Source organism: Pongo pygmaeus, chromosome 9 (assembly GCF_028885625.2).
Source record: "Pongo pygmaeus isolate AG05252 chromosome 9, NHGRI_mPonPyg2-v2.0_pri, whole genome shotgun sequence".
Taxonomy (NCBI): Eukaryota; Metazoa; Chordata; class Mammalia; order Primates; family Hominidae; genus Pongo; species Pongo pygmaeus.
The window spans coordinates 119,199,850-119,225,497 of record NC_072382.2 but is presented as its reverse complement, the minus strand read 5'-3'; the positions used below and the strand labels follow the sequence as shown (position 1 = coordinate 119,225,497).

Genomic DNA, 25,648 nt, shown 5'->3' with positions numbered 1-25,648 from the left:
TGGGAGGCAGAAGTTGCAGTGAGCCGACATCATACCACTACACTCCAGCCTGGGTGACAGAGTGAGACACCATCTCAAAAAGAAAAAAAAAAAAAGAAAGAAAGAAATGACTGCTTCAGGTAGGGGCATCAGGGCCTCCAAGGGGACGCCCAGGCCACAAAGAACCCAGTGTCAGATGAGGTCTCATCCAGAACTGCAGTCATAACATGGCTTAACCTGCCCAAGAGCCCTGTGAGGGAGGCATTATTTCCATATTACAGGGGAGAAAACTGAGGCCTCCAGAGTGAAAGCTACTTTCCAAATGCTGCTCAACTAACAGGGGACAAATCCAGGCTTTCTTGTCTCCATATACTTTATCCTTTCCATCAGACTACTTGTGTCTGTTAGGAAGATTTTTGTTGCGAAAGTCAGCAAAAACAGATTTCAGCAATAAGCACATTTATTATCACACATAGCAAGAAGTCCTGAGTAGGACAGCTCCAGGGTTGGTTAAGTCAGTGGTTCCCAGCCTTCTGCTCTGCCATCCTCTGAATATCAGCTGCCCCTGCTATGATTTCAAGATGGCTGCAGCCCTAGGCATCACACCAGACAAGACAGAGTTCAGAGTGAGAAGAGGGAGTCTCTTCTTGTGGGCATGCCTCTCTTGGGAGTCAAAGTAACTTTCCCAGAAAATCCCTCAACAGACTTATCCTCATTTCCCATTGGCCAGAGTGGGGCCACATGCCTCTTGCTAAGCCAGTCACCAAACGGGAAATGGAATTATCGTGGCCGATTGACCCCAAGCACGACATACCCTCTAGTATAGGCAGTAGAGACAGCTCTGAAGTGTGGAGGAACACAGGTACCTAAGCAAAAGTTAGGTTCTAATTGCAAGGACTAGGAGGGAATGGCAGAGGGTAACAGTCAACTCTGCCTGTCCTCCACAGCTACCCCAGCTCCACCAGGCTCTCCCATTCATAGGTGGAAGTTATTACAGTTATTACTCAGTTGGCATGGAAAGCAGACAGATATGTGGTCCAATTCCAGCCCTGGTGTGGGAGCTTTTGTAAATATCCTCATCTGAAGACACTGTGATCCCACCCTCAGGATTTTGCATTTTTCTAAAGGAAAAACAATATCAGGAATTTAGAAAAAAGCAAAATAAATTTAAAAGAACAAAATGCAAACATAAATTCAGGTTTATTTACTGAGTCCAGATCTCAGTCTGAGTGTGGTTTCAGGCTGGCTTGACTGGACCCAATTCATGAGCTCCAGTGCTAACTCCTCAACCTCCCCCTGTGAATACCAAACCTAGCAATATGACCTCCACGTGCAAAGCCGACTTGGATTTTAGACCACTTTAAAGACCTTTAACCGAGGAAGAGGCATGACTAGATCCATGTTTTAGGAAGGTAATTCTTGTTGATGGCAGGCAAAGGGTGGGTAATGAGGACTAGTGTCAGAGAGACTGGTTAGAACCTGTCGAGGCAGAGACGAGGAAGTTATGTACTAGGGCAGCAGCACTGAGGATGAACGGCAGTGACAAGTTTAGAGAAACATATCAGAGGAGTTCTACCTCCAGCAAGGGTGGACTGGGTGACTTAAATTCACTCTTCTTGCTGAGGACAGCTAGGAAATATGGACAAACTACTTTTTAGAACACCTGTTGAAGGCATCATAAAGCTAGCAGGAGAGTGAAGAATCATTAGGCCGGGATCCAGGGGAAAATAGAGGCCCCAGAAGTGAGCCTGACATTTGGAACAACTCCTTCCCTAAGGGACATTTGCTGAATCTGGAGGCAGTGGCCGAGAAGCTGAACAGCACTAGAAAGACATGAGCTGGAGGTCAGGGCCTGCCAGGATGTGGGGGGTCTGTCTGTGAATCCCCCTCACTTAGAGTTGAGACCATGAAGGACGGCACTCTAAGTTTAAAAGTGGACCAAAAGCAGACAGTTCACCTTCAAATCATCCCAATACTGGAAATTGAATTTAGGTTACCCCAGATTGCTCATGCCCAGATTGCAGGTGCCTATCAGAAGCAAACATGAATCCTCTCTTTAGGAAGATAACATCAGCAGATGCCACAAATTATTTCTACAAACTGTTTTGCAAATGCTGTGTCTGGCATACAATAAAAAATAATGGGACAACATGAACAAAAGCCAGCAGGGAAAAAAAGACAAATAAGAGCAACAGACCTGCAAAGGTTTCAAACTTGGGTTTTATCAAACATGGACTTTAAGATAATTATGCTTGACCAGATTGAAAACTTCAGAGAATTGGGAACTATCAAATGGAAAATCTAGGGGAAAAAAACCCTAATACTTGAAATTAAGAACTCAGTTGATGGGTTTAATAACACATTAAACACAGTTGAAGATATAAGTTGTGAATTGGAATATAGGCAGAAGAAAATATCCAGATGTAGCACAGAAAGACAAATAGAGGGAAAATTAAAAGAGCAGGTAAGAAACATTAAACTTCAGTGTGTATACAGATCTCTTGGGGATCGTGTTAAAATTCAGATCCTGATTTGGCAGGTCTCAGGTGGAACCTCAGATTTTGCATTTCTAACGTGCTCCCGGGTGATGCTGGTAATGATCCACAGACCACGTTCCAAGTATCAAGGACATAGAGGATGCGGTGAGAAGAAATCCCAAAGAAGAAGAGACAGAGAATGGAGCGAAAGATAAAATGTCTGAAAATGTTTCAAAACTGATGAAAGATATCAAGCCGCAAATTCAAAAAGCTCTACAAACTCTATTGTCACACATTAAAGAAATCTGCACTTTGGGAGGCTGAGGCGGGTGGATCACAAGGTCAGGAGTTCAAGACCAGCCTGGCCAACATGGTGAAACCCCATCTCTACTAAAAATACAAAAAATTAGCCAGGTGTGGTGGCAGGTGCCTGTAATCCCAGCTACCCGAGAGGCTGAGGCAGAGAATTGCTTGAATCCAGGAGGCGGAGGTTGCAGTGAGCCAAGATCGCACCACTGCACTCTAGGCTAGGTGACAGAGCGAGACTCTGTCTCAAAAAAAAAAAAAAAAAGAAAGAAAGAAATCCACACCTAAGCATATCATATTAAAGCTGATAAAGAAAAAAGAGAGAGATCTTAAAAGCAACCAGAGGAGAAAAGACGGATTACCTCCAAAGAAGAAGCAATAAGATTGTGGCTAACTTGTCAGAGACAATGGAAACCAGAAAAAAGGACAATGATATATTTGTATATATATAAAATATGTAAGGGAAACAGTTACCAACCTATGATATTATACCTAACACAACTATCCTTCATGATTAAGATGAAATAAAGACATTTTCAGACAAATAAAAACTGAGAGAATGTATCACCAACATACCTGCCCTAGAGAAATATCAGAGGATATTCTTTAACTAGAAGGAAAATGATTGTAGGAGGAAGCTCAGCGATGCAACGAGTAAAGGCAGAGCAATTAAATGCTGAATGTGTGGGTAAATCTAAATTAATATTGGCTGCATAAAACAGCAATGATGATGATGATGTGTATACAGAATTAAAATAAACAACAATGGGGTTGGACATGGTGGCTTAAGCCTGTAGTCCCAGCACTTTGGGAGGCTGAGACCGGTGGGTCACTTGAGGTCAAGAGTTTGAGACCAGCCTGGCCAACATGGTGAAACCCCATCTCTACTAAAAATACAAAAAATTAGCCAGGTGTGGTGGCAGGTGCCTGTAATCCCAGCTACTCGGGAGGCTGAGGCAGAGAATTGCTTGAATCCAGGAGGCGGAGGTTGCAGTGAGCCAAGATCACACCACTGCACTCTAGGCTAGGTGACAGAGCGAGACTCTATCTCAAAAAAAAAAAAAAAAAAAGAAAGAAAGAAATCCACACCTAAGCATATCATATTAAAGCTGATAAAGAAAAGAGAAAGAGATCTTAAAAGCAACCAGAGGAGAAAAGACAGATTACCTCCAAAGAAGAAGCAATAAGATTGTGGCTAACTTGTCAGAGACAATGGAAACCAGAAAAAAGGACAATGATATATTTGTATATGTATAAAATATGTAAGGGAAACAGTTACCAACCTATGATATTATACCTAACACAACTATCCTTCATGATTAAGATGAAATAAAGACATTTTCAGACAAATAAAAACTGAGAGAATGTATCACCAACATACCTGCCCTAGAGAAATATCAGAGGATATTCTTTAACTAGAAGGAAAATGATTGTAGGAGGAAGCTCAGCGATGCAACGAGTAAAGGCAGAGCAATTAAATGCTGAATGTGTGGGTAAATCTAAATTAATATTGGCTGCATAAAACAGCAATGATGATGATGATGTGTATACAGAATTAAAATAAACAACAATGGGGTTGGACATGGTGGCTTAAGCCTGTAGTCCCAGCACTTTGGGAGGCTGAGACCGGTGGGTCACTTGAGGTCAAGAGTTTGAGACCAGCCTGGCCAACATGGTGAAACCCCATCTCTACTAAAAATACAAAAATTAACCTGGCATCATGGTGGGCACCCATAGTCCCAGTTACTTAGGAGGCTGAGGCAGGAGAATTGCTGGAACCCAGGAGGCGGAGGTTGCAGTGAGTGAGCCAAGACCACACCACTGCACTTCAGCCTGAGCGACAGAGTGAGAGTCTGTCTCAAAAAAAATAAAAATAAAGTGAAATAAAATACACAACAATGGCAAGGTTGGGACAGGGTAAATGAAAGCTCTAAGGTCATTGCATTGTCTGAGAAGAAAAGTGCCCATTGATATTAGACTTTGGTAAACTAAAGATTCATGTTGTAATCTATTGTGGAACCACTAAAAGTGTGAAAGACTGTGTAATAGTCAAGCTAATAGAGGGAGGAAAATAGAATATTTTTTATTTGACTTAATTAAAGAAGCCACAAAAGAAAAGAAAAAGAAAAATGGGGATAGGATAGATGAGACAAATAGAAAGTATTTAATAAGATGGTATATTTAAACCCAAATATAACAGTAATTGCATTAAAGATAAATTAACTAAATCCTCCAATTAAAAGATAAAGACTGTCAGAATGGTAGGTGAAAAACAATACCCAAATATGTACTGTTTACAGGAGATGTCTAAAACATAAGGGTATAGAAAGGTTCAACATGAACGGAAAAAATAAGACATATCATTCAAACTGTCTAATAGAAAACTGGAATATTAGTGTCAGACATACTATAAGGCAAAAAGAATTTGTAGAGATAAAGAGGAACACTTTGTTCTGATAAAAGACTCAATTTACTAGGCAAATAAAACAATTCTAAATTTGAATGTACTCAATAATATCGCCTCAAAAATATATAAAAACAAAAACTGATGAATTACAAGGAGAAAGAGACAAATTCACAACCACAGTGGAAGATTTTGACACACCTCTTTCAATAACTGTTAGGAAAAAAGTATGCAAGGATAGAGATTTGAACACTCCAGTTAGTGCACTTACCCCAGTGGCCATCCATGGACTCCTTTACCCCACAGCTGCAGAGACATCCAGCAGAAGTGACACACAGGGCTGTGTAGCAGGGAGGACAGGTAGAGTCAAGGACAATTCCCAGGTTCTGGACTCAGGCCTCCAGAAGGATGGTGATGCTGTATCTAGTTATTTTATTTAGCCCCAAATGATTGACTAGGAAAGAAAACATTGAGGTAGGTGCCATCAGCTGAGAGTTGAGAGACAGAATGCAAAAATAATAATTGTTACAATTTATTGAGTGTCTTATGCAATAGGCACTGTGCTAGGTGCTTTATTTTATTTTATTTTTTTTTTTGAGATGGAGTCTTGCTCTGTTGCCCGGGCTGGAGTGCAATGGCATGATCTCAGCTCACTGCAACCTCTGCCTCCTGGGTTCAAGTGATTCTCCTGCCTCAGCCTCCCTAGTAGCTGGGAAAACAAGCACACGCCAGCCACCATGCCTGGCTAATTTTTGTATTTTTTATAGAGACAGGGTTTCACCAGGCTGGTCTCAAACTCCTGACCTCAGGGTATCCGCCCGCCTTGGCCTCCCAAAGTGCTGGGATTACAGGCATGAGCCACCGCACCGGCCCAGTACTTTAATTAGCACTAATTCTCAATACAACCTTTTAATACAGTTCTTATTTCCATTGTATAGATAAGGAAACAGAGGCTCAGAGAGGTAAAATAAATTTAATAGGATGCTATCACTGTCCTCAAAAGATCATAAAAGTTTCTAGAAAGGAAACAAGTACACAACCATACAATGGAGAGATGAGGATAGGGAGTGTGAGCTGAGAACAGGAAGCTTCCAGTCTCCCAGGCAGAGTCCTGGGGTCCCAGTTAGGAGAGACAGGCCCAGAGAGGAGAGCAAGGGGACATCAGAGTCCGTAAGAGTTGGAATCCACTTAGGATGGATTTCCTAGTGACTTCTAAGGTAGACTTTCTTCCAGAAAGGGCCCAGCCAGCACTCCAAGGGCAATGCCCTGGGCTCATGCCAGAAAACAGGTTGTGGTCCCAGCTTCAAGAAACTCACAGGCCAAAAAGGAAAGTGACAGGTGCCGGGTATTTTCCCCCTAAATACATGCTTACAGTTAGTAAGGGGGTGAGGGTCAGGGGTTAAGGTCAGAGGGATCAAGATGAATTCCTCATAGGTTCTGTTCCTCTTTTGCCTATCCTAAGTCCTTGGTTCTGGCCAAACAGTTCTGAAGCTGGCACTCCAAGGGCCTCCATTTCAGAGACTTTGTTACAATTCCAAAATGATCATTTTCTCCTCCCACCTGTTTCCCATGCTGGATGGACCCTCCCCCTCTAAACCACAGCTCAAGGATGCCACCTCCAAGAAGCTCTCCCAGATTGATCTGCCTCCCTCTCCCAACTCTGTCATTTTCCCCAAAGGCTGTGCTCCTGCTTTCTCTCAACTGACCAGGCCTTCTCCCTGCTCAGTTCCAGGTCCCCCTGCTGGCATCAAAGCTGTCCCTTCATCAGCTAGCAGTGTGGTTGTGTCTTGGCTCCCCCCTACCAAGCCCAACGGGGTGATCCGCAAGTACACCATCTTCTGTTCCAGCCCCGGGTCTGGCCAGCCGGTAAGTGAGTTCAGGGCCAGAAGATGAAGGGGATGGAAGAAAAGAAAAGGGACCTTGTAGATCAGCCGGCTTCCAGGCCAAACCCTGAGGTTGCCTGTATCTGAGCTTCTGCCTGGATTCATAGATAAGAATGGGGACTGGCTACCCAGAGTGGCTGAAGCCTTACTCAGTGTCCATCTTAGGTCAGTCCTCTGTTCCAGAGGCCACAAGATTGTCACAAGCACTGGGGGCTCCTTTGAGTCAGGTGGGTTATGCCCAACCAGGCAGGGTGGAAGGGAGGTCAGCCTCAGCTCTCCTGCTCTGGCTCACAGAGGAAGCTCCCAGCAGGTCCCCAGGCTGGTCTGTGCCTTCTGGGAATGAATCATCTTTCAACGTGGTTGGTCTGGGCTTGGAGGTGCTGTTGGAGCTCTGCCCTGCATGAGCGCCTCCACATGGAGCAAGCTGAGGGAGGAGGAAAGACGGGGGAAAGCTGAGAGAAGGCACAGGCGTCTCTCGACCAGGGCCTGGGCTCAGGTGAGAGGAGAAGATTGAGAGGCTGCGATATCTGCCCTAACCCTGGGAACAGAGGGGGCAGCCCCCAGACAAGACATAGGGCAAGGGGCTAGCCCTGCCCTTCCACTGATGCTCGGAGGGGTCCCACAGACAGGGAAGGGAGGATGGGGATGGGTGCAGTGGGATATGCACCCATATCCCATCATATGCATTTTTCCCTCTGCCTCTTTCATCGTCTCCAGCCAGTCAACCACAAAGTCCTGCTGAGTGACTACTATAGAGCATGCCTGTTCTAGGTATGGGAGCAGGCGCAGATACCTGCCCTCAAGGGGCTTCCAGTCTAGTGGAGGTGGGTGGCAGAGGGGAGCACACTAGAAGGGCAGGAGTACTGTCAGGAAGATGTGCCCAGGGCTGGAAGCAAGGAGCAGAAGCAGGAGCAGAAGGCCTGCCCCTCCCTCCATCAACAACTGGGCATCGGCCTGAGATCTGCAGATAAGCTTCTGGCTGCCAGGAAAGCTGCCCTGAAATTGCTCAGTAATTGTGTCATCATCTCCTCCTATACTCTCTGCTTTCCTGTGGTCTTTCTGAATTACCCTCTGAGTGGTAGGTGGCCCAGCTCCCCGCCAGTGAGGCCAGAGTTCTGTTACCAGAGGGGAAGCCCACTGCCTGCAGCCCCTCCTCTCCATCCTCACGGCCACTGCCTCACATGCAGCAAGGTGCACACACGTCATCACTGTACACCTCCATGAACTTTCACAACCCACACAAGCAGCAGCGCGCAGAGCATGGAACAGGACATTATGACACCCTGAATCCCCGTGCCCCCTTCCAGCCCCCGCCTGCCCCTCCTCCCGGGTAACCATCATCCTGACCTCAATAGCATAGATTAGTGCCGCTTCTTTTTGTACTTTGTATAAATAGAGTCATACCATTTGTCCAGCTTCTTTTACCCAATATTTTGAATTCCTGAATTTCATTCTCATTGTTGTGTGTGGTTATAGCTCATTCATTCTTCTGTATAGTTTTTGTGTGCACACATTACAATTCTTAATCCATTGTGCTGGCCATTAGCATCCATTGATGGAAGGCTTTGGGGCAGTTTTCAGTTTGGAACTCTTCAAATGGTGCTGCTATGAACATTCATGTACGTGTCTCTGGGTGCTCATGGGCATGGATGTCTGTTGGGTGTGCACCTAGGAGAGGAAGCGCTAGGTCACAGGGTTTGCAAGTGTTCACTGAGAACAGCCTGCCATTGTTGGGTGCTCATGCCAATCACACCCCCACTCACAGGGGATAAGAGTTCCAGTGACTCCACATCAGCACAGACACTTGGTGTGTTTTGGGCAATGCTTTCAGCCATGTGTTCTGCTCTGTTTTCCCGTCTTCCCCTGACTCTACCCACCCCGCCACACACGCACACACATTCTAGGCTCTCAGGACACTAAGCTGTTCACAATTCTGGACAATACTGTGCCTCTTCACACCTCCACACCTTTGCCCCATGGATTCCTCCCGTGGCATGTTCCTCACTCCCGTCAGACACTGAATGCATTTGAAGGCAGTCACTGTTCACATATCTGTCTCCCACCCTGGTTTCTGAGGCCCCCACGAGGACAGGGGCAGCATCTTTTCATCTTTGGGTCCCCAGAGGCTGAGCACTGTGCCTGAACATTCTGGTCATGGCATACACGTTCGAAGAATGAATCAGTAGCAGCCTGGCAATTCTATAGCCTCAGATATTGGGCAAGCTTCCGATCCTTAATTGGTGGGAGAGGGTAGTCATTCTCTAGCCTGGACTTTTGCAGTCATTTCCTCCTCTGATAATGAAGTCTTTCCAAGGTTGGTGTCCGGGAGCCACGCCTCCTCACTAACTCAGGCTTCAGGCTCCTCTCCTGGGCTCTGGAACAGAGCTCCTGGTCCCCGTGCCCTCCTCCTACTGCTGGAGACATTGGGACCCTTCCTCCATCTTCTTCATGTCTTGTGCTTTCCCATCAGACAGTATCACACAAGTCCTGCTGATGTGATGAGAACTTCAGATCAGCCCTGTAGGGGGACTGGGGTCAAAGGTTGGGGGGAAACTGAACTTAGTGAGGGACCTGGGCACATGGGGACCTAACCACTGTGTGTGACATGATCACTTTGCACAAATATATTCCAAATTCCAAACAATTTCAATACAAACTCATTTATGAAAGAGAGCTCTGGGAGAGGGTGCTAGGGGTGAGGGCACACGCGTGTATCAGTGACAGTGCAAAACCGTGGCATGAGCCTGGAGTTATAGGCAGATAACAGACTGTGTGTGCTCACACATGCTGGCGGGAGCGGATGAACCAGTACCTGTGGCATCCTCAGAAAAGACTGTGTATGGCTTTCGCTCTAGGGGAGTTACCCCTGGGGATGGCCACAGCTGCATTGAATCCTGGTAGACATTTTACTAATAATATAATACATTTTTCACTGATTATAAGAATAATGCAATTTTATTATAGAAAATCTGTAAAACATAAAAGAATAGAGAGGAAAGTAAAAATTACTTGTACTTCCTACAGGTAAACACTGGTGATGTTTTGGTATATAGTCTTCCAGTCTTTGATCTGTACATATAGTACATATTTCAAGGTGTTTCATTAAACCAAATTAAAATAATATTATACATAACATAATGCAATCTGCTTTTTTCATGGAATACCTGTTTGTGCTTTCCTACACCATCAGATAGTCTTCCAAAACATTTTTTCATGTGTATGTGATGGAGCCCTGCTCTGTCACCCAGGCTGGAGTGCAGTGGCACCATCTCGGCTCGCTGTAACCTCCACCTCCCGGGTTCAAGTGATTCTCCTGCCTCAGCCTCCCAAGCAGCTGAGATTACAGGCACACACCACCACGCCTGGCTAATATTTGTATTTTTGTACAGGCAGGGTTTCACCATGTTGGCCAGGCTGGTCTCGAACTCCTGACTTCAGTGATCTGCCCGCCTCAGCCTCCCAAAGTGCTGGGATTATAGGCATGAGCCACCACCACACCTGACCTAAAACATGATCTTGAATGGCTGTTTATACAGAATCTATTTAACCAGTCTCCCATTATTCTATATTTAATGTGTCTTTCAAATTTTCACCATCATAAATTACGCCTCAATGAACATCCTTCACAGAAGTCTTTATGCACATATTTTAAAATTTTCTTAAGGTAAATTTCTATAGGAATTCCTGGGTCACAAAGAGTAAATATTCTTAAAGTTCTGCATACAGATTTACAAACTGCCCTTCGGAGCATTTGCACCCATGTATGTTTCCACCAGCAGGGTGAGTGGCCAGCAGCATTGTCCTTTGCACCTATGCTGATCCCACATTTGTTTTCTGTTTTGTTCTGCTTTATTTTTGTTAGATGGATTTTTTATAAATGTGCTGTATTTTAAAGTACCTTTCTTTGGCTACTAGTTAGGTTTTATATGTTAATTGGCTACATTTTTCTTCTTCGGGTAATTGTCAATTTACGTCCTTTGTCCAGGTTTCTATTTGGGTTTCTCATGTTTATCTTATTGATTTATAAGTGTTCTTTACATATTAAGGATAATAGCCATTTTCTGTCATATAAGTTGCAAGTATCTGCCAATTCATTGCTTGCCTATTGATTCTGGTTTTTTGTTTTTGTTTTTGTTTTTTTTGAGACAGAGTTTCACTCTTATTGCCCAGGCTGGAGTGCAATGGCACAATCTCAGCTCACTGCAGCCTCCACCTCCCAGGTTCAAGCGATTCTCCTGCCTCAGCCTCCCAAGTAACTGGGATTATAGGCATGCGCCACCATGCCTGGCTAATTTTGTATTTTTAGTAGAGTTGGGATTTCACCATGTTAGTCAGGCTGGTCTCAAACTCCTGATCTCAGGTGATCCACCTGCCTCAGCCTCCCACAGTGCTGGGATTACAGGCGTGAGCCAGTATGCCCAGCCTTTGATTCTGTTTTTGATGTACCATAGTTTTTCTTTTTACAGAGGCTGAATTTATCAATCATTTCCATTTATGATTTTGCCTTGATTTTTATGATTAGAAAAATGGATAAATATTTACCTATAGTTTCTTCTTTCATAACTTGCCTTTTTTCAAAAGCCTTTGATCCACTGGAACTTTATTTGGGGATATGACCGTGTGCTCTTGAACATGATTTCAGGAGACTCACGGGGTGTCCAGGTTAAAAGGAAAGCACCCAGTATCTGGGTTGGATGCTAATACCTACAAGGAGAAGCCAAACTTTCTTGCCCTGTCTGTGTAGGCACAAATATACACTCAGGCATACACTGATGCACACAGGCACATACACTCAGCTGTTCTCCACACATGCACATGTACATAGAAACACATACGTTCCTGTACTGTCACCAAAAACGAGCCCAGAGAAGAAGACGTCCTAGTTTACAAAGGACGTGCACACCCCTGCCTCCTTGTGCCTCAGTCACACACAGGTTGGGCAGAGCTGTATTGCTTACCTAGTTTGCAAGAGAGAAAACAGCGTCCAGAAACCATGGGCAACCTTACGGGCTATATGCCCGGGAGGAAGGGCAGGAGGGTGTTGAAGCCACTACACTACCCCACACTTCAAGCACATATCAACGACAGATACGCACACCAGTCCCAGAGTGCTGTGGCCTGAAAGGGCTTCCCAACCACCAGGGCTCAAGGGTGGCTCTGCACCTGCCCCCCCAGACCTCCTGGATTCAAGGCCAGACCCCCGCAAGGGAGGCAGGAGGAGTATGCCAGGGAGCTGTGTGTGTGTGTTGCAGAGATGCCTGTGCCTTTTCCCCTAACATTTCCCTGCAGATGGCCTGGGGCCAAAAAGGATGTCTCCTCCTGTTATAAGTTATTGGGCCTCTCAGCCCCGCTATGGGGCATGAAGAATGTCCCTCTGTGCCCATACATGCCTGGAGGTCTGTTCCTCAGCACGTGTGTGCATGCGTCTACATGTGTGTGTGCCTGTGAGCGTGTGTGTGCAAGATCCCGTGACTGCAGAGATAACTAATTATTAGCTCCCTCTGGCCTTGGGCCCCCGTCTGTTCTGGGGCTGCTCTCCCTCCCCGGACTTCCGTTCTGATTTCAAAGGGGCCCTGGTGCTGTCCTCCTCTCCCTTCCCCGCGGCTGACCAAAAAATAAAATAAAATGAAAGTCAGCCCCATCCCGCCCGTGCCAGGGAAGAGGCTGACAGGAGGTCTGCAAACTAGCGCTTATCAAAAGCTCCTTCTCAAATTCATTTCAATATCTGAGCCTCTGGTTTCCAAGGCAACATAATCTTTTCATCAAAGCAACTGGTAAAACCACTGGGATCCGATATTGTTTTGTTGGCAACTTGTCAAAACTGTCATTTTGTTAAAAAAAAAATTTATAGATTTGTATAACCTACAAATATATATGGTGATCTATACCACTAATAATCATTAATAAAGTGCTACTCAGTAAAGCTTTCACAGTTCCCTCTCCCGCCCCCTCCTCCCTGGACGGGCAGGCGTGCTGCCTGCAAAATGCAGGAGTGGTAATTAGACGGCAGGGCTAGGAGGTGACTGGGAGCCAGGGCAGGCCGCAGGAGCCTGTCTCCAACCCTCATCAGGTAGAGGCAGTCATTTGCCTTCTTCCTGAAGACTCTTTCCTCAGGGCTTTCCTGGGACCCCCTGTCCACCATTCTCCCTTGTCCTGGCTACCCCATCCCTCACCTAAAGCACTCACATCCCCTGGCCTGAGCCACAGCTGCCAGAGCTTGGATCAGTTAAACAGGTAAACTGAGGCTGACCCAGCAACACCACGAGGCAGGCCCATCAGCTCCCAGGGACCAAGCCCAGGGCACACTCCGTCCGCTGCATCTCTAAAACTTGGAAAGGGCAAATAGGACAGAATCCTGCCTCCCACCCAACCCCACCATCCTCTCCTCTGAGTCCCGGGCACTGAGGAAGATTTAGAGGCTGGAGGGCCCCAGTTCTGCTTCTTAGAGCCTCTTTGCCTCTGCCCTGCAGGCTCCCAGCGAGTACGAGACGAGTCCAGAGCAGCTTTTCTACCGGATCGCCCACCTAAACCGCGGTCAGCAGTATCTGCTGTGGGTGGCCGCCGTCACCTCCGCCGGCCGGGGCAACAGCAGCGAGAAGGTGACCATCGAGCCTGCTGGCAAGGGTGAGAAACCTGAGGTTGGGGCAGAGGGGCAAACACTTCCAAAAGCTGCCTTCCAGAATCCTAGTTCTCCCCAGACAGGGGCTCTGCCTGCTCCGCTTTATCTGCCACCCGGCTGTGAGGAACTGGCCACCCGCCTGCCTCCTGCACACACCAAGACTGGGCCTCTGCTGCCCCCTGACTCCAGCAAAGCCTCACAACAGGCTGCCTCCAGCTCTTGCCTGGGGCGGGGGGACAGGGTGCACTCAGTTCCTGACTCCAAACCCTACCTCTAACTTGAAAAAAGGGGAGTCGCCCCCTACCCCCAATTCAAAGCCGGGCCTTTGTCCCAATGCTCAGCTCCTCCAGAGGTGGCTACAGCGGGGTGTGCTGCTTCCACAGAGCAGCTGAGGCTCAAAGGAGAGCCCCCGTGCTGAACTGGACACCGGACAGGGGTGGTTCCAGCGATGGCGGATTCCTGCAACCACAGACCTTTACAGAGCGCGTGCTGTGAAGGAGGCTCTGGGCTAGAATCAGACCCTCTTAGGGAGTGCCCCGCTGAATCTCTGACTGGGACATGAGTGTGCCATGGGGGTTGCACCCCCACTTTTCAGAGGAATGACACTTCCAAGGCCTCATCCCCAGGGCAAGCTGCAGCAGCCGCACAGGTAGAACTGCAAGGCTGAGCGTCTGTTCCGTCCCTGGGGCGTAGGAACTGGCCACAACTAGCGCAGGACTGCAGGTCCTCTACTTGCCGCTTGGCCTCCCTGGGCCCCTCCTCACTCCCCCACTGTCTTACCCACCGCAGCCCAGACCAGATGAGGTGGTGCCTGCACAGCCTGGCCACCCTACCTGGGCGACTTAAGCTTCTCTTGGCCCAGATACAAGAACCCCAGCCCTATCCTGCCGCGGGCTCAGAGCCAGCCAGCATCTGATCGAGGGCCTACGGTGGGCCAGGGGCTTCCACCTGCCCTGCCAGCAGGGCTCGTTGACCCATTCCACAGCTGAGCAACCTGAGGCAGGAGTGGCATGGAATGCAAAGACAGCCGGGAAGGAGTGAGCTAGCTCTCTCAGCTCCAAGTCAGGGCTCTTTCCACACAGCCTCAGTGCTTCCTACCACCCCCTTACCCCTACCACCAACCTCTTCTTCAGGAAGGGAAGGGGCCTAGAGCCTATCACCCTTCCAGAACAGCTGCCACTGGCCCAGAGGCAGGAGTGGGAGGGCTGGGCATCTTTGCAGAACGCTGGTCTCTTCTCCTGGGGGCATTAAATAAACACGGTCCTAGAGAGCTATGGACTTCCTAGAACACATTCACACAGCGTCACCTCACAGCTGCCCTGTGAGGTGGGAAAGACAACCACTGCTGCCCCCTTCCCCCATACACACATGCACACACACACTGCACACTCACATATATATGCACACGCACACACTTATACACACAGACCCGCACTCATACACTTATGCACATACACATACTAATGAGCATACACGCGCATACATACACTATACACACTACTACATGCATACACACAGATGCACACACATATATACACTATACACACATGCACACGCATATACACACATACACACTATACACACTAATACATGCATACACACATGCACACATATACACACGCACACACTATACACACTAATACATGCACACACATACGTGTGTGCACACACTATACACACTAATACATGCACACATGCACATGCATACACACGCACGCACACACTATATACACTAATACATGCACACATGCACATGCACACACGTACACACTACACACTAATACATGCATACACACATATGCACACGCATATACACACGCATACACACATGCATACACGTGCACACTCACACATGCACACTCACATGCATGTGCACAAACACGCATATGCACACACACACTAACACACGCATCCACACACATCCACACACTCACATGCAGATGCACATACACACCCACACATACACACACATATGCACACACACCCTGAGACACACAGAGATTCGGGGAGCCAACCCCAGCCTGTGGCAAAACCAGGTCTGGAACCTGATCTCTAGAGAAACTCGGAGAACCCCCACAAAGCCCCCAGGCTTCTCACCGCCCCCCCATGGAGGCCGTCTTCATGTGGACCCCTCTGCCGGGCCTGTCTGGTGCCCCCACTGCTCCAAGCAGACCCCAGAACTCCCCTGCTCTGAGAGTGCCTTGGCACCCGGCACGACCAGCACAGGAGCCCATCCCCACATCCCGCACCTGAACCTCTCAGCTGCTCCCTCACTCTCCCTCCACCCAAGAAGGGCCCAGCTCCATGGGCCTGCTCTACTCTCTGAGGCACTTGGTTCCTTTAAATCTGGGCCTGGCGATCTCCCAGGCACTAGATGCATTTACCTACCCACCACACTCTGGGCACCTGTGGCCTTCTGTGATGCTGCTGACCCAGTCCTCCGCCACCACCCTCGGGACACGCCCGTCCTCTCTGCTTTGCCTGTGCATGCTGATCCTAGAGTTGGTCACTTCCCTGTCAGTCTGCATCCCCTCCTGTGGCCTCATCATGCCTGCCAACTCCCAGATCAGCGTCTTTGGTCCAGGCATCTCTCTGGTGCTCCCAAACACGCACCCATCTGTGGTCTAACTACAGCTGTGGCTGCACTGTGGACTCAGTATGAGGTGAAGCCATCCGGTCCTTCCTGCCAAGCCTGCCCCTCCTCCAGTGTGCCCTGTTCCCATGAGGGTGCCATCACTCACCTCGGTGGCCCAGCCAGAATCCTGGGAGCCATCCTCCCCTCCCGGCTCTCTTCCCCCAAACCAGCCAGACCCTAAGTTTTGTCAGCTCTTGCTCTGAGCCCCTCATTTCCCCACTGCTACACGTCACCTCCAGCCTGCATTCTGGCCACCATCCTGTCATGGTCTGTGTCCTCCGGGACCCCCTCCACCAAACTATCTTCTGCAAGCAACCAGGATGCATCTGAAATCGGCTGAGGACACCACTCCTTTTTTTTTTTTTTTTTTTTTTTTTTGAGACAGAGTCTTGCTCTGTCACCCAGCCTGGAGTGCAGTGGTATGATCTCGGCTCACTGCAAACTCCACCTCCCAGGTTCAAGCGATTCTCTCACCTCAGCCTCCCGAGTAACTGGGATTACAGGCACCTGCCATTGTGCCCGGCTAATTTTTGTATTTTTAGTAGAGAGACAGGGTTTCGCCATGTTGGCCAGGCTGGTCTTGAACTTCTGACCTCAACCTCAGGTGATCCGCCTGCCACAGCCTCCCAAAGTGCTGGGATTACAGGCGTGAGCCACCGGGCCTGGCCAGCACCACTTCTTATAACCCTCTGGTGGTGGTGGCTTTCTAAGAGGGAGTCCAGTCTCCTGGCCCTGCCAACAAAGCCCCCGAGATTCTACTTCTGCACGTCCCCCTGGACTCAAGCTTTGGTTACCCCAGAGTATTTGCAAACCCTCACACCTGCCATGAGCTTCAGGTCTCCATGCCCGTGCTTAGTGCTATTCCCTCTTCTTGACATGTGTCTCCTTCCCTGCTTATAAAGTCTTTCTTAGCCTTCAAGTCAGAGCTTCCAATTCCAGATGCTGTTCCCGGCCATTGCCTCCACCGCCCACTTATAGGCAGCATTCATTCCCCCTGCCTCGCACCCCTAGGCTTCCTCGTGCCTGCACCTACCATAGCATTTTGCCCCATTATAATTTTTCCTCAAGTATCTGTCTCCCTTTTGGATGGTGATCAACGTGAGGACAGGGAATAAATCATACTCGTTTTTTGAATCCTCAGAGCCTCATGTGATCCTGACCATAACTGGTATTTCATCAATGTTTCTCGAGTCAATGTCTTCCAGCCAATATTCCCTGACACCCACCCCTCACCAAAAGCCCAAGGTGGAGATCAGATCGGGGAGGGAGGATTTGAACTGTAAATCCAGGGGGCCCTAAGGAAGGAGGCCAGAATATTGTGCAGGGGTAGAAGTGGCGTGGCCCTCATCCTCTCCCCGCTGTAGCCCCAGCAAAGATCATCTCCTTTGGGGGCACCGTGACAACACCTTGGATGAAAGATGTTCGGCTGCCTTGCAATTCAGTGGGAGATCCAGCCCCTGCCGTGAAGTGGACCAAGGACAGGTGTGTGTCAGGACAGTGGAGGGATGAGGTGGCCCCAAAGAGGGATATAGTAGAAGAGCGGTGTGGAGGAGAGTCTGGGGCCCTCCTGCCTGGTGACCCGGTTGCCTCCAGGCCTGTAGAGGCCCTGCAGGGTGTGCTGCTACTGCTCTCTCAAGCAGGCCTGGCCTCCTGGCTCCCCTATTGGGAGCCAAGGACCTCCCTTCCCCAGATGGTTAAAGAGGCCGGGTTACCTCATACCCCCAGGGAGTGCTGAGCAAAGCCCCAAGAACCTGGCATCCCCTGGCGAGCCTCCTTCCACCCCCAGCTCTCTTTGTCACACACTGGGGGGAGGGCCTTAGGACGAAGTGGTGCTTGACATGACCCACCCACCCCGTCCTCGCCCCTGGCAGTGAAGACTCTGCCATTCCGGTGTCCATGGACGGGCACCGGATCATCCACACCAACGGCACGCTGCTGCTGCGTGCAGTGAAGGCTGAGGACTCCGGCTACTACACCTGCACGGCCACCAACACCGGCGGCTTTGACACCATCATTGTCAACCTTCTGGTGCAAGGTGAGGCTCTGTGAGGCAGGTAACCCCGGTTGGAGACAGGGATGGAGAAAGGGTAGGGATTCCATCACACGAGAGGGTCCTCGAATGGAAGAAGCCAAACTAAGGGAGAGACAGAACTTTGGGGAAACAGAGGTGCACGTGGAAGGGGAGGCAGGAGAGCTGGGGAGTGGGAGTGAGGGTGTGGGAGAGCCAGCACCTTCCCATCATGGGGGGACCCCCACACCCCATCACAGGGTCCACCCTTGTGCTAAGGGGTGGTGGCTTTCCCTTCATAGTTCCCCCGGACCAGCCCCGCCTCACTGTCTCCAAAACCTCAGCTTCGTCCATCACCCTGACCTGGATTCCAGGTGACAATGGGGGCAGCTCCATCCGAGGTGAGGAGGGGTCTGGATGCGGGGGAAGTTAGGGGAAGGAATTCTGGGCCCGGGGCAGGGAAGGGGCTTCACCCACTTCTGCCATTTGTCTCCAAATGGCAGAAATGATCTGGGGGCCGAGTGACCCACAAGGAAGTCACTCAAGTGCCAAGGGAACTGCAATGGCCCAGGCATCTGGGATTTAGGACGCCCGCCCCTCCAATGCCACTTGTGAGCTGTGTGACCCCGGAATAGGCTGTTTCTCTCTCCGAGTCTGGGTTTCCCAATCTGTCAAAGTAGACAAATGGACTAGATCAGTGCTTTCCAAGTGTGAGTGTGCGTCTGCGTCACCAAGGGGCCTTGTAACAATGCAGTTCTGACTCAGCGCTCTGGGCTGGGGCTGAGGACCTGCCTTTTTTTTTTATTATACTTTAAGTTTTAGGGTACATGTGCACAACGTGCAGGTTTGTTACATATGTATACATGTGCCATGTTGGTGTGCTACACCCATTAACTCGTCATTTAGCATTAGGTATAGGGACCTGCCTTTCTAACACGCCCCAGGTGCTTCTGAGCCTGCTGCTCAGGAGGCCATGCGCGGAGTAGTGAAGGTCTAGACAGGACCCCTTGTGAGCCTCACAACTCTGGTTTTCTCCCCTCCTGAACCTGCCGCTAACCCCTAACACTAGAGTCAAAGTGACAGCGTCAAACCTGCCCAGGGGCCAGACCCAGGGCCCTTACAGTGTTTTGTTGATTGGTTGGTTTAATATAGAGAGTTGACTGGGGCTGATCCTTCCTATTTTGCTTCTAAGGAGCATATGCCCATTCCAATGACCAAAAGCCTGACTCTGCCCGCTTCCTGGAGCCCAGCCCCCCTGTTGGGGTACCCGAGGCTGGGCTTCTGCTGCCTTGCCCTGCCCTGCCCTGCCCCCACCTGAATCAGGCCTACCCTCCGCAGGCTTCGTGCTACAGTACTCGGTGGACAACAGCGAGGAGTGGAAGGACGTGTTCATCAGCTCCAGCGAGCGCTCCTTCAAGCTGGACAGCCTCAAGTGTGGCACGTGGTACAAGGTGAAGCTGGCAGCCAAGAACAGCGTGGGCTCTGGGCGCATCAGCGAGATCATCGAGGCCAAGACACACGGGCGGGGTGAGGCCCAGGCCACCGGGGCAGGGAAGGAGCGACAGGCCCAGGGAGGGTGGGCTAGAGGGGCCAGGTATGGGGTATAAGGTGGCTGGGGTGGGGAAGGAGGGGTCCAGGGATGCAGGGAGACTGAAGGGAGGAGCCTCAGCCTCCTTCCCGTCACCACAGTGTCCCGATGGATCCCATTAGGAAAAACTAGTTCCAATTCCCCACCAGGTGGCCGAAGGTGGCATTCCTCTGCCTCTTCCCAGCTCCCTTCCTCCTCTGCTGAGGCCTCTCTCCAGGCCCTGCCCTTTTCTTCCCTCTCCTCCCTCCCCTCCTCTTCCTCCTCTGCGCCCTGGGGCTTCCCCACCCCATCTGTGCCAAACATGTATTCTCCTGGAGCCACTGCCATCCCAGCTGCCCCAGGGAAATCCTTTCCAGCCCAGCCCAGTCCTGCCTCCCCTCCCCCGAGTCTCTCTAACCTCTCTCTCTCCCTCCGGCCTGCCAGAGCCCTCCTTCAGCAAAGACCAACACCTCTTCACCCACATCAACTCCACGCATGCTCGGCTTAACCTGCAGGGCTGGAACAATGGGGGCTGCCCTATCACAGCCATCGTCCTGGAGTACCGGCCCAAGGGGACCTGGGCCTGGCAGGGCCTCCGGGCCAACAGCTCCGGGGAGGTGTTTCTGACAGAACTGCGAGAGGCCACGTGGTACGAGCTGCGCATGAGGGCTTGCAACAGCGCCGGTTGTGGCAATGAGACGGCCCAGTTCGCCACGCTGGACTACGATGGCAGTGAGTTGCAAGGGTGGGAGGGATGGCACAGAGGCTGGAGCAGGGTGGTGCGAAGGAAGTGGGCAGAGTGGCAGATACATAAAGAGACAGACTAATAGAAAAACAGGCAGGAATGCAGGCGGGAGAAATGCTGGCCCACAGGTGAAGGGGCTGACAAAGGGAACATCAGGTTTGTTGCAGCCAGGTAAGCGGGCAGATGCACCAATGGCCACTACAGATGGACAGACACATAGGTCAGTAATACCAAAGATGGAGAGTCTTTGAAGCTGCAGTCCTCAATCACTGTGCATTGTTTCAGGGAGGTGACAAAGGAGGTAGAGGTGTGGTTGAGGTCCTGACCTCTAAGAACTTTCTGCTGATATGGAATATTAGCCAGGAGGGGACAGCCTATGCTGCAGTCACAAATACCAAAACCTGGTGGCTTAACCCTGTACTGATTTGTTTCTTGCTCTCTTGGAGTCCTGCAAGGGTTGTGTGGCCACCATCTTTTTGAACATGGAGACTCCAGGATCCACAGAAAAGGCATACTACCAGTTCCTAACTGCCTCTGCCACATAGGGATACATATACACATGCACACATACACACACACACACACACACACACACATCCATTGAAGGAACATGGAAGGCTGAATTCATAGAAGCCCATTGTCACAAGTCTACCTATGTGCTAAGGAAACAGAATAAAAGCAGTATTAGAAGAGGATGGACTCAAGCAAGGAAGGCTTCATGAAGGAGGTGACTCTTAAGCAAAGCTCTGAAACAGGCAAGGATCAGGGCTTGGCAGAGGGTTATGTCAGCAGGAGAACTTGCCATGCTTCCCCACAGGAGCCCCGCGTTAACAGATATGGCCCCCGGGAGGGGTGAGCAGGGAGAGAATGTAGGGTTTGTAGTGGTTTTTGTCCCCATCTGGGTAAGAGAACCGAGGGCCCACTGCCCTGACTTCTCCCTACCGTGCTTCACCCTTTGTTCTCCCCACCCCAGCTGGATATGAGAATTTAAGCCCATCAATCTACTCTCTAGGAATGAGCACTGAACTCCAACAGGCGAGAGACTAACTCCAGGAGACTTTAGGCTAATTCCACAACAGTACCAGGAAGTTGTTAATATAATGCAATATTAAAACTACACAACTGTTCATGGCTGTCCTGATAGGACCGGAATTTGGGGAGGAGAGGGGAAGTCCAGGGTTCTGTGCCAGGAGGTGGAGGTCAGAGCCCAAGAGCAGCAAGAGAGGTCAGAGGACTGCCCCATCCATGAGATGTTCTGCACAGCACCTGGCTCATAAGGGACATCTAATTGTATTCTTTGCCCTCATTCAGGCACCATTCCACCCATCAAGTCTGCTCAAGGTGAAGGGGACGATGTGAAGAAGCTGTTCACCATCGGCTGCCCCGTCATCCTGGCCACACTGGGGGTGGCATTGCTCTTCATTGTACGCAAGAAGAGGAAGGAGAAACGGCTGAAGCGACTCCGAGGTGGGGGAGCTTCCTATGGGCCTTCCAGGAGGGGGTATTGGCTCTCGGCCACATTGTCCCCACTTTACTGGCTCACAGCACCATCTGGATAATACAGAGTGCCTGTGTCCCCTTGAAGAAGGAGCAGCCACTCAAACTTTCTGAAACCTCCTTAGTTCAGAAGGTTTCATTCACCACTTCCTCCTCTATGCCCCCAAGACTTTGTGCCTGCCCCAATCAGGGCTAATATTTAGAGGTACACACTGGTAAAGCCATGTTGATTGTTAAAAATTTAAGCATTTCCATGTTGGTTGGTAAACAGATGTTGCTCCTTTCCACACTGGATGCTTCATCCCCTCTCACGGGATCCCTGCAACTTTCCTAGGACCCATCCACTAAAGAATAGACCTGCAGGTAGTCTCTAGGACAATGCTCAGTTCTAACTGGGCAGTTTCTGCACCATGTCAGGTGTTAAATATTTTGAATATTATCCCCTTTTTCCATTACCTGATGCCACAGTCTACTGTGAATGGGTCTGATTTACCTCGATTTTCCCACAGCCTAATACAGTGTCCGGCACCTACTAGTTGCTTCGTAAATATACTTTCACTTATTTGGAAAACTTTTATTGAGTCTGCTTCATCATAGATACTGCAAGACTACAGAGATCAATAAAGAACTGCCAAGCCATACTCTTACAGAGTTTATCATCTAATGTGAGGCGCCAGGAGACAATAGTAGCATAGAAGAGGGAATGACTAATGCTCCCTATTGTGTTCAGGAATTGGCTAAATGGATGAATAGATGGTTCAATGGATGGTTGATAACTGGATGGATGGAAGGAAGGAAGGATGGATGGATGGATGGATGATTGAGTGGATAATTGAATGACTAGATGGGTGAGTAGTTACAATGGATCACTGAATAAATGGTTGAGCGGAAGGATGTATAGATGGAAGGATGTTTGGATGGCTGAATAGATGGCTGGGTGTAAGGATGGTTGAATAAAAGGTTGAATGAATAGATGGGTGGATGGATGGATAAATCGATGGATTGTTGAATGGCTAGATAATGATTACATGAATAGTTGAACAGATGGGTAGATGATTGAACAGATGCTTGGATGGATGGATGACTATTCTGATAGATCAACGGATGACTAGATGGATGGATGGCTGGATGGAAAAACTATTGGAATTGTGGAATGATTGGGTGAATGGTTAAAGGAGTGGTTGGATGTAAGGTTTAATATATAAATATAAGAATGATTGAATGGATGTTGAATGCATGAGTGGATGGTTGAATGGATTACTGGTTGAATCAATGGGTGGATGGATAGACAGATAGATGGAGGTTGAATAGGTGGATGATGAATTAATGGTTGGTTGGGTGGATGAATGGATAATTGGATGGTAGATGGTTAGGTAGATGGATGGCTAGATCAATGGATGGATGGATGGATGGATGGATCAATGGATGGGTGAATGGATAGCCAGACAATTGGATGATTGGATGCATGCATACAGCTATTGGGATTCATTCTGACAGCTCATTCTCAGGTATCAGGGGTCTAATAAATTAACTAGGCCCTTTAATTCTTCTCTCTTCCAAATTCCTAACTTGAGAGTCCTGATCCTATTCAAGGCCCAAGCAGGGGCCCCAAAATCCATCCATGGACTTTTTGGGGACAGAGGCCCCAGAGGAGGAAGTGAAGCCTCTTGGTTGATATGAGAGTTTAATCATCTGGGGCTTCCCATTGACCACCTCTACTACATCCTCCACTCTCTCCTCTCCCCAAGATATAACTGAGGATAAACCTTCCACTGATACCCATTTCCAGCCTGTTATGGTGTCATGTTTAAGTAGAGTCAATTCATGAAGCAGATGAGGCACTAGCTATGCCCCCTGTGCTTTGGGAAGGTTCTCTTGATTAGATAAAATTTGAAGAAAGGAAAACAGACTTGAGCCAAATCCTGAATTTGGAGCAGTGAAACCGCGTCATGTTTTGGGCTGTTTTGTAGGTCCTTACATTTCTCCTTCTGCTTCTTAGGAGACCAGCCCTGGCCCCACTTTAAGGAATTCTCCACCTTGTTTCCCATGCCTCTCCCATTGTCATCCTGTTCAAACTTCATTCTCACCCAGCCCTCCTCTCCCTCTACTGTTTTGCAGATGCAAAGAGTTTGGCAGAAATGTTGATAAGGTGGGTATCACCAAGCTGCTTCCTTTCTCCTCCCTTCTCCCCTCTCTACTGAGGACGACTCAGGAGCCTCACTCTGAACTCCCAGAATAGGAGGCAGGCTTCTAAGATCCCACTGTCCTGCAAAGCCCCCTCCCCCAACACCTTATGGCTGCTGAGCCACCCACCTCCAGTCTTTCTCCCCACAGCAAGAACAATAGAAGCTTTGACACCCCTGTGAAAGGGCCACCCCAGGGCCCACGGCTACACATTGACATCCCCAGGGTCCAGCTGCTCATCGAGGACAAAGAAGGCATCAAGCAGCTGGGTGAGTGACAGGTGCCACAAGCTCCCTGTCCTGCTGGGTGTGCTTCCCCAGGCTACAACCCATGGAAGTCAAACACCAGCCCTCATGGCAGTGCCCAGGGTTCTGGCAGTAGCCCCATCAACTACTCAACAACCTTAGAACTCATTGTGGTTTCTCTCAAGGGCTAATTTTCCTCCTCTGTCCAACGGAGGGAATTGCTGGCCTTTCTGTGACTCAACATTGGATAAAGCCTGGGTTGGTGGGTCATGCCTGTTATCCCAGCACTTTGGGAGGCCAAGGAGGGAGGATCACTTGAGGCCAGAAGTTCGAGACCAGCATGGGCAACATAGTGAGATCCCATTTCTACCATAAAAAAAAAATAGCCAGGCATGGTGACGCATCCTGTAGTCTCAGCTACTCGGGAGGTTGAAGTAGGAGGATAGCTTGAGCCCAGGAGATTGAGGTGGCTGCAGTGAGCAATGATCACAATTAAGCCTGGGCAACAGAGTAAGACCCTGTCTCAAAAAAACAAACAAATCCACAAACAAAAAACACATTGGATATAGACAAAGAGAAATTCAGTCACGTCCAAAAGAGCTTTAAAAAACAATTGTAAAGGACTCCTAGTAATTATCCTTCTTTCCCCAGGAGATGACAAGGCCACCATCCCTGTGACAGATGCTGAGTTCAGCCAAGCTGTCAACCCACAGAGCTTCTGTACTGGCGTCTCCTTACACCACCCAGCCCTCATCCAGAGCACAGGACCCCTCATCGACATGTCTGACATCCGGCCAGGAACCAGTATGCATTATCCCCAGGGAGACAGCCCTCTTCCCACCCAGGGTGGCTTGGGCATAGCATGACACAGAGGTGGTGTTTTTTTAAAAGGGAGGAGGGAGCGTAATGGAATAGAATGGAAAAATGGAAAGCACTGGAATTAGCATCTAGAGACCTCAATTGCAGATTTACTAACTGTGACCTTGGGCATATCACTAACTTTATCTCTCTGGGTCTGTTTCCTTACCTAGAAATTTTGAGAGTATTGGGTATTCGTGTTCTCCAAGGGTCTATCTCTAGCACTGTATATCTGGACATA

General features: G+C 49.2%; 1 protein-coding gene across 2 annotated transcripts in view; it reads left to right on the top strand.

The window, feature by feature from the left end:
• DSCAML1 (DS cell adhesion molecule like 1) overlaps nt 1-25,648 on the top strand; it is a 366,272-nt gene that overhangs the window by 336,349 nt on the left and 4,275 nt on the right. Inside the window, exons 20-30 of one of the 2 annotated variants that reach the window (XM_054439952.2) lie at nt 6,893-7,032; nt 13,520-13,673; nt 17,668-17,785; nt 18,175-18,338; nt 18,614-18,712; nt 19,650-19,838; nt 20,323-20,610; nt 21,935-22,090; nt 24,239-24,269; nt 24,455-24,573; nt 25,201-25,353. In XM_054439952.2, the coding sequence (XP_054295927.1) occupies nt 6,893-7,032; nt 13,520-13,673; nt 17,668-17,785; nt 18,175-18,338; nt 18,614-18,712; nt 19,650-19,838; nt 20,323-20,610; nt 21,935-22,090; nt 24,239-24,269; nt 24,455-24,573; nt 25,201-25,353 (1,611 nt within the window). The remainder of the gene's footprint in view (nt 1-6,892; nt 7,033-13,519; nt 13,674-17,667; nt 17,786-18,174; nt 18,339-18,613; nt 18,713-19,649; nt 19,839-20,322; nt 20,611-21,934; nt 22,091-24,238; nt 24,270-24,454; nt 24,574-25,200; nt 25,354-25,648) is intronic. The other variant, XM_054439953.2, reaches the window with a different exon arrangement.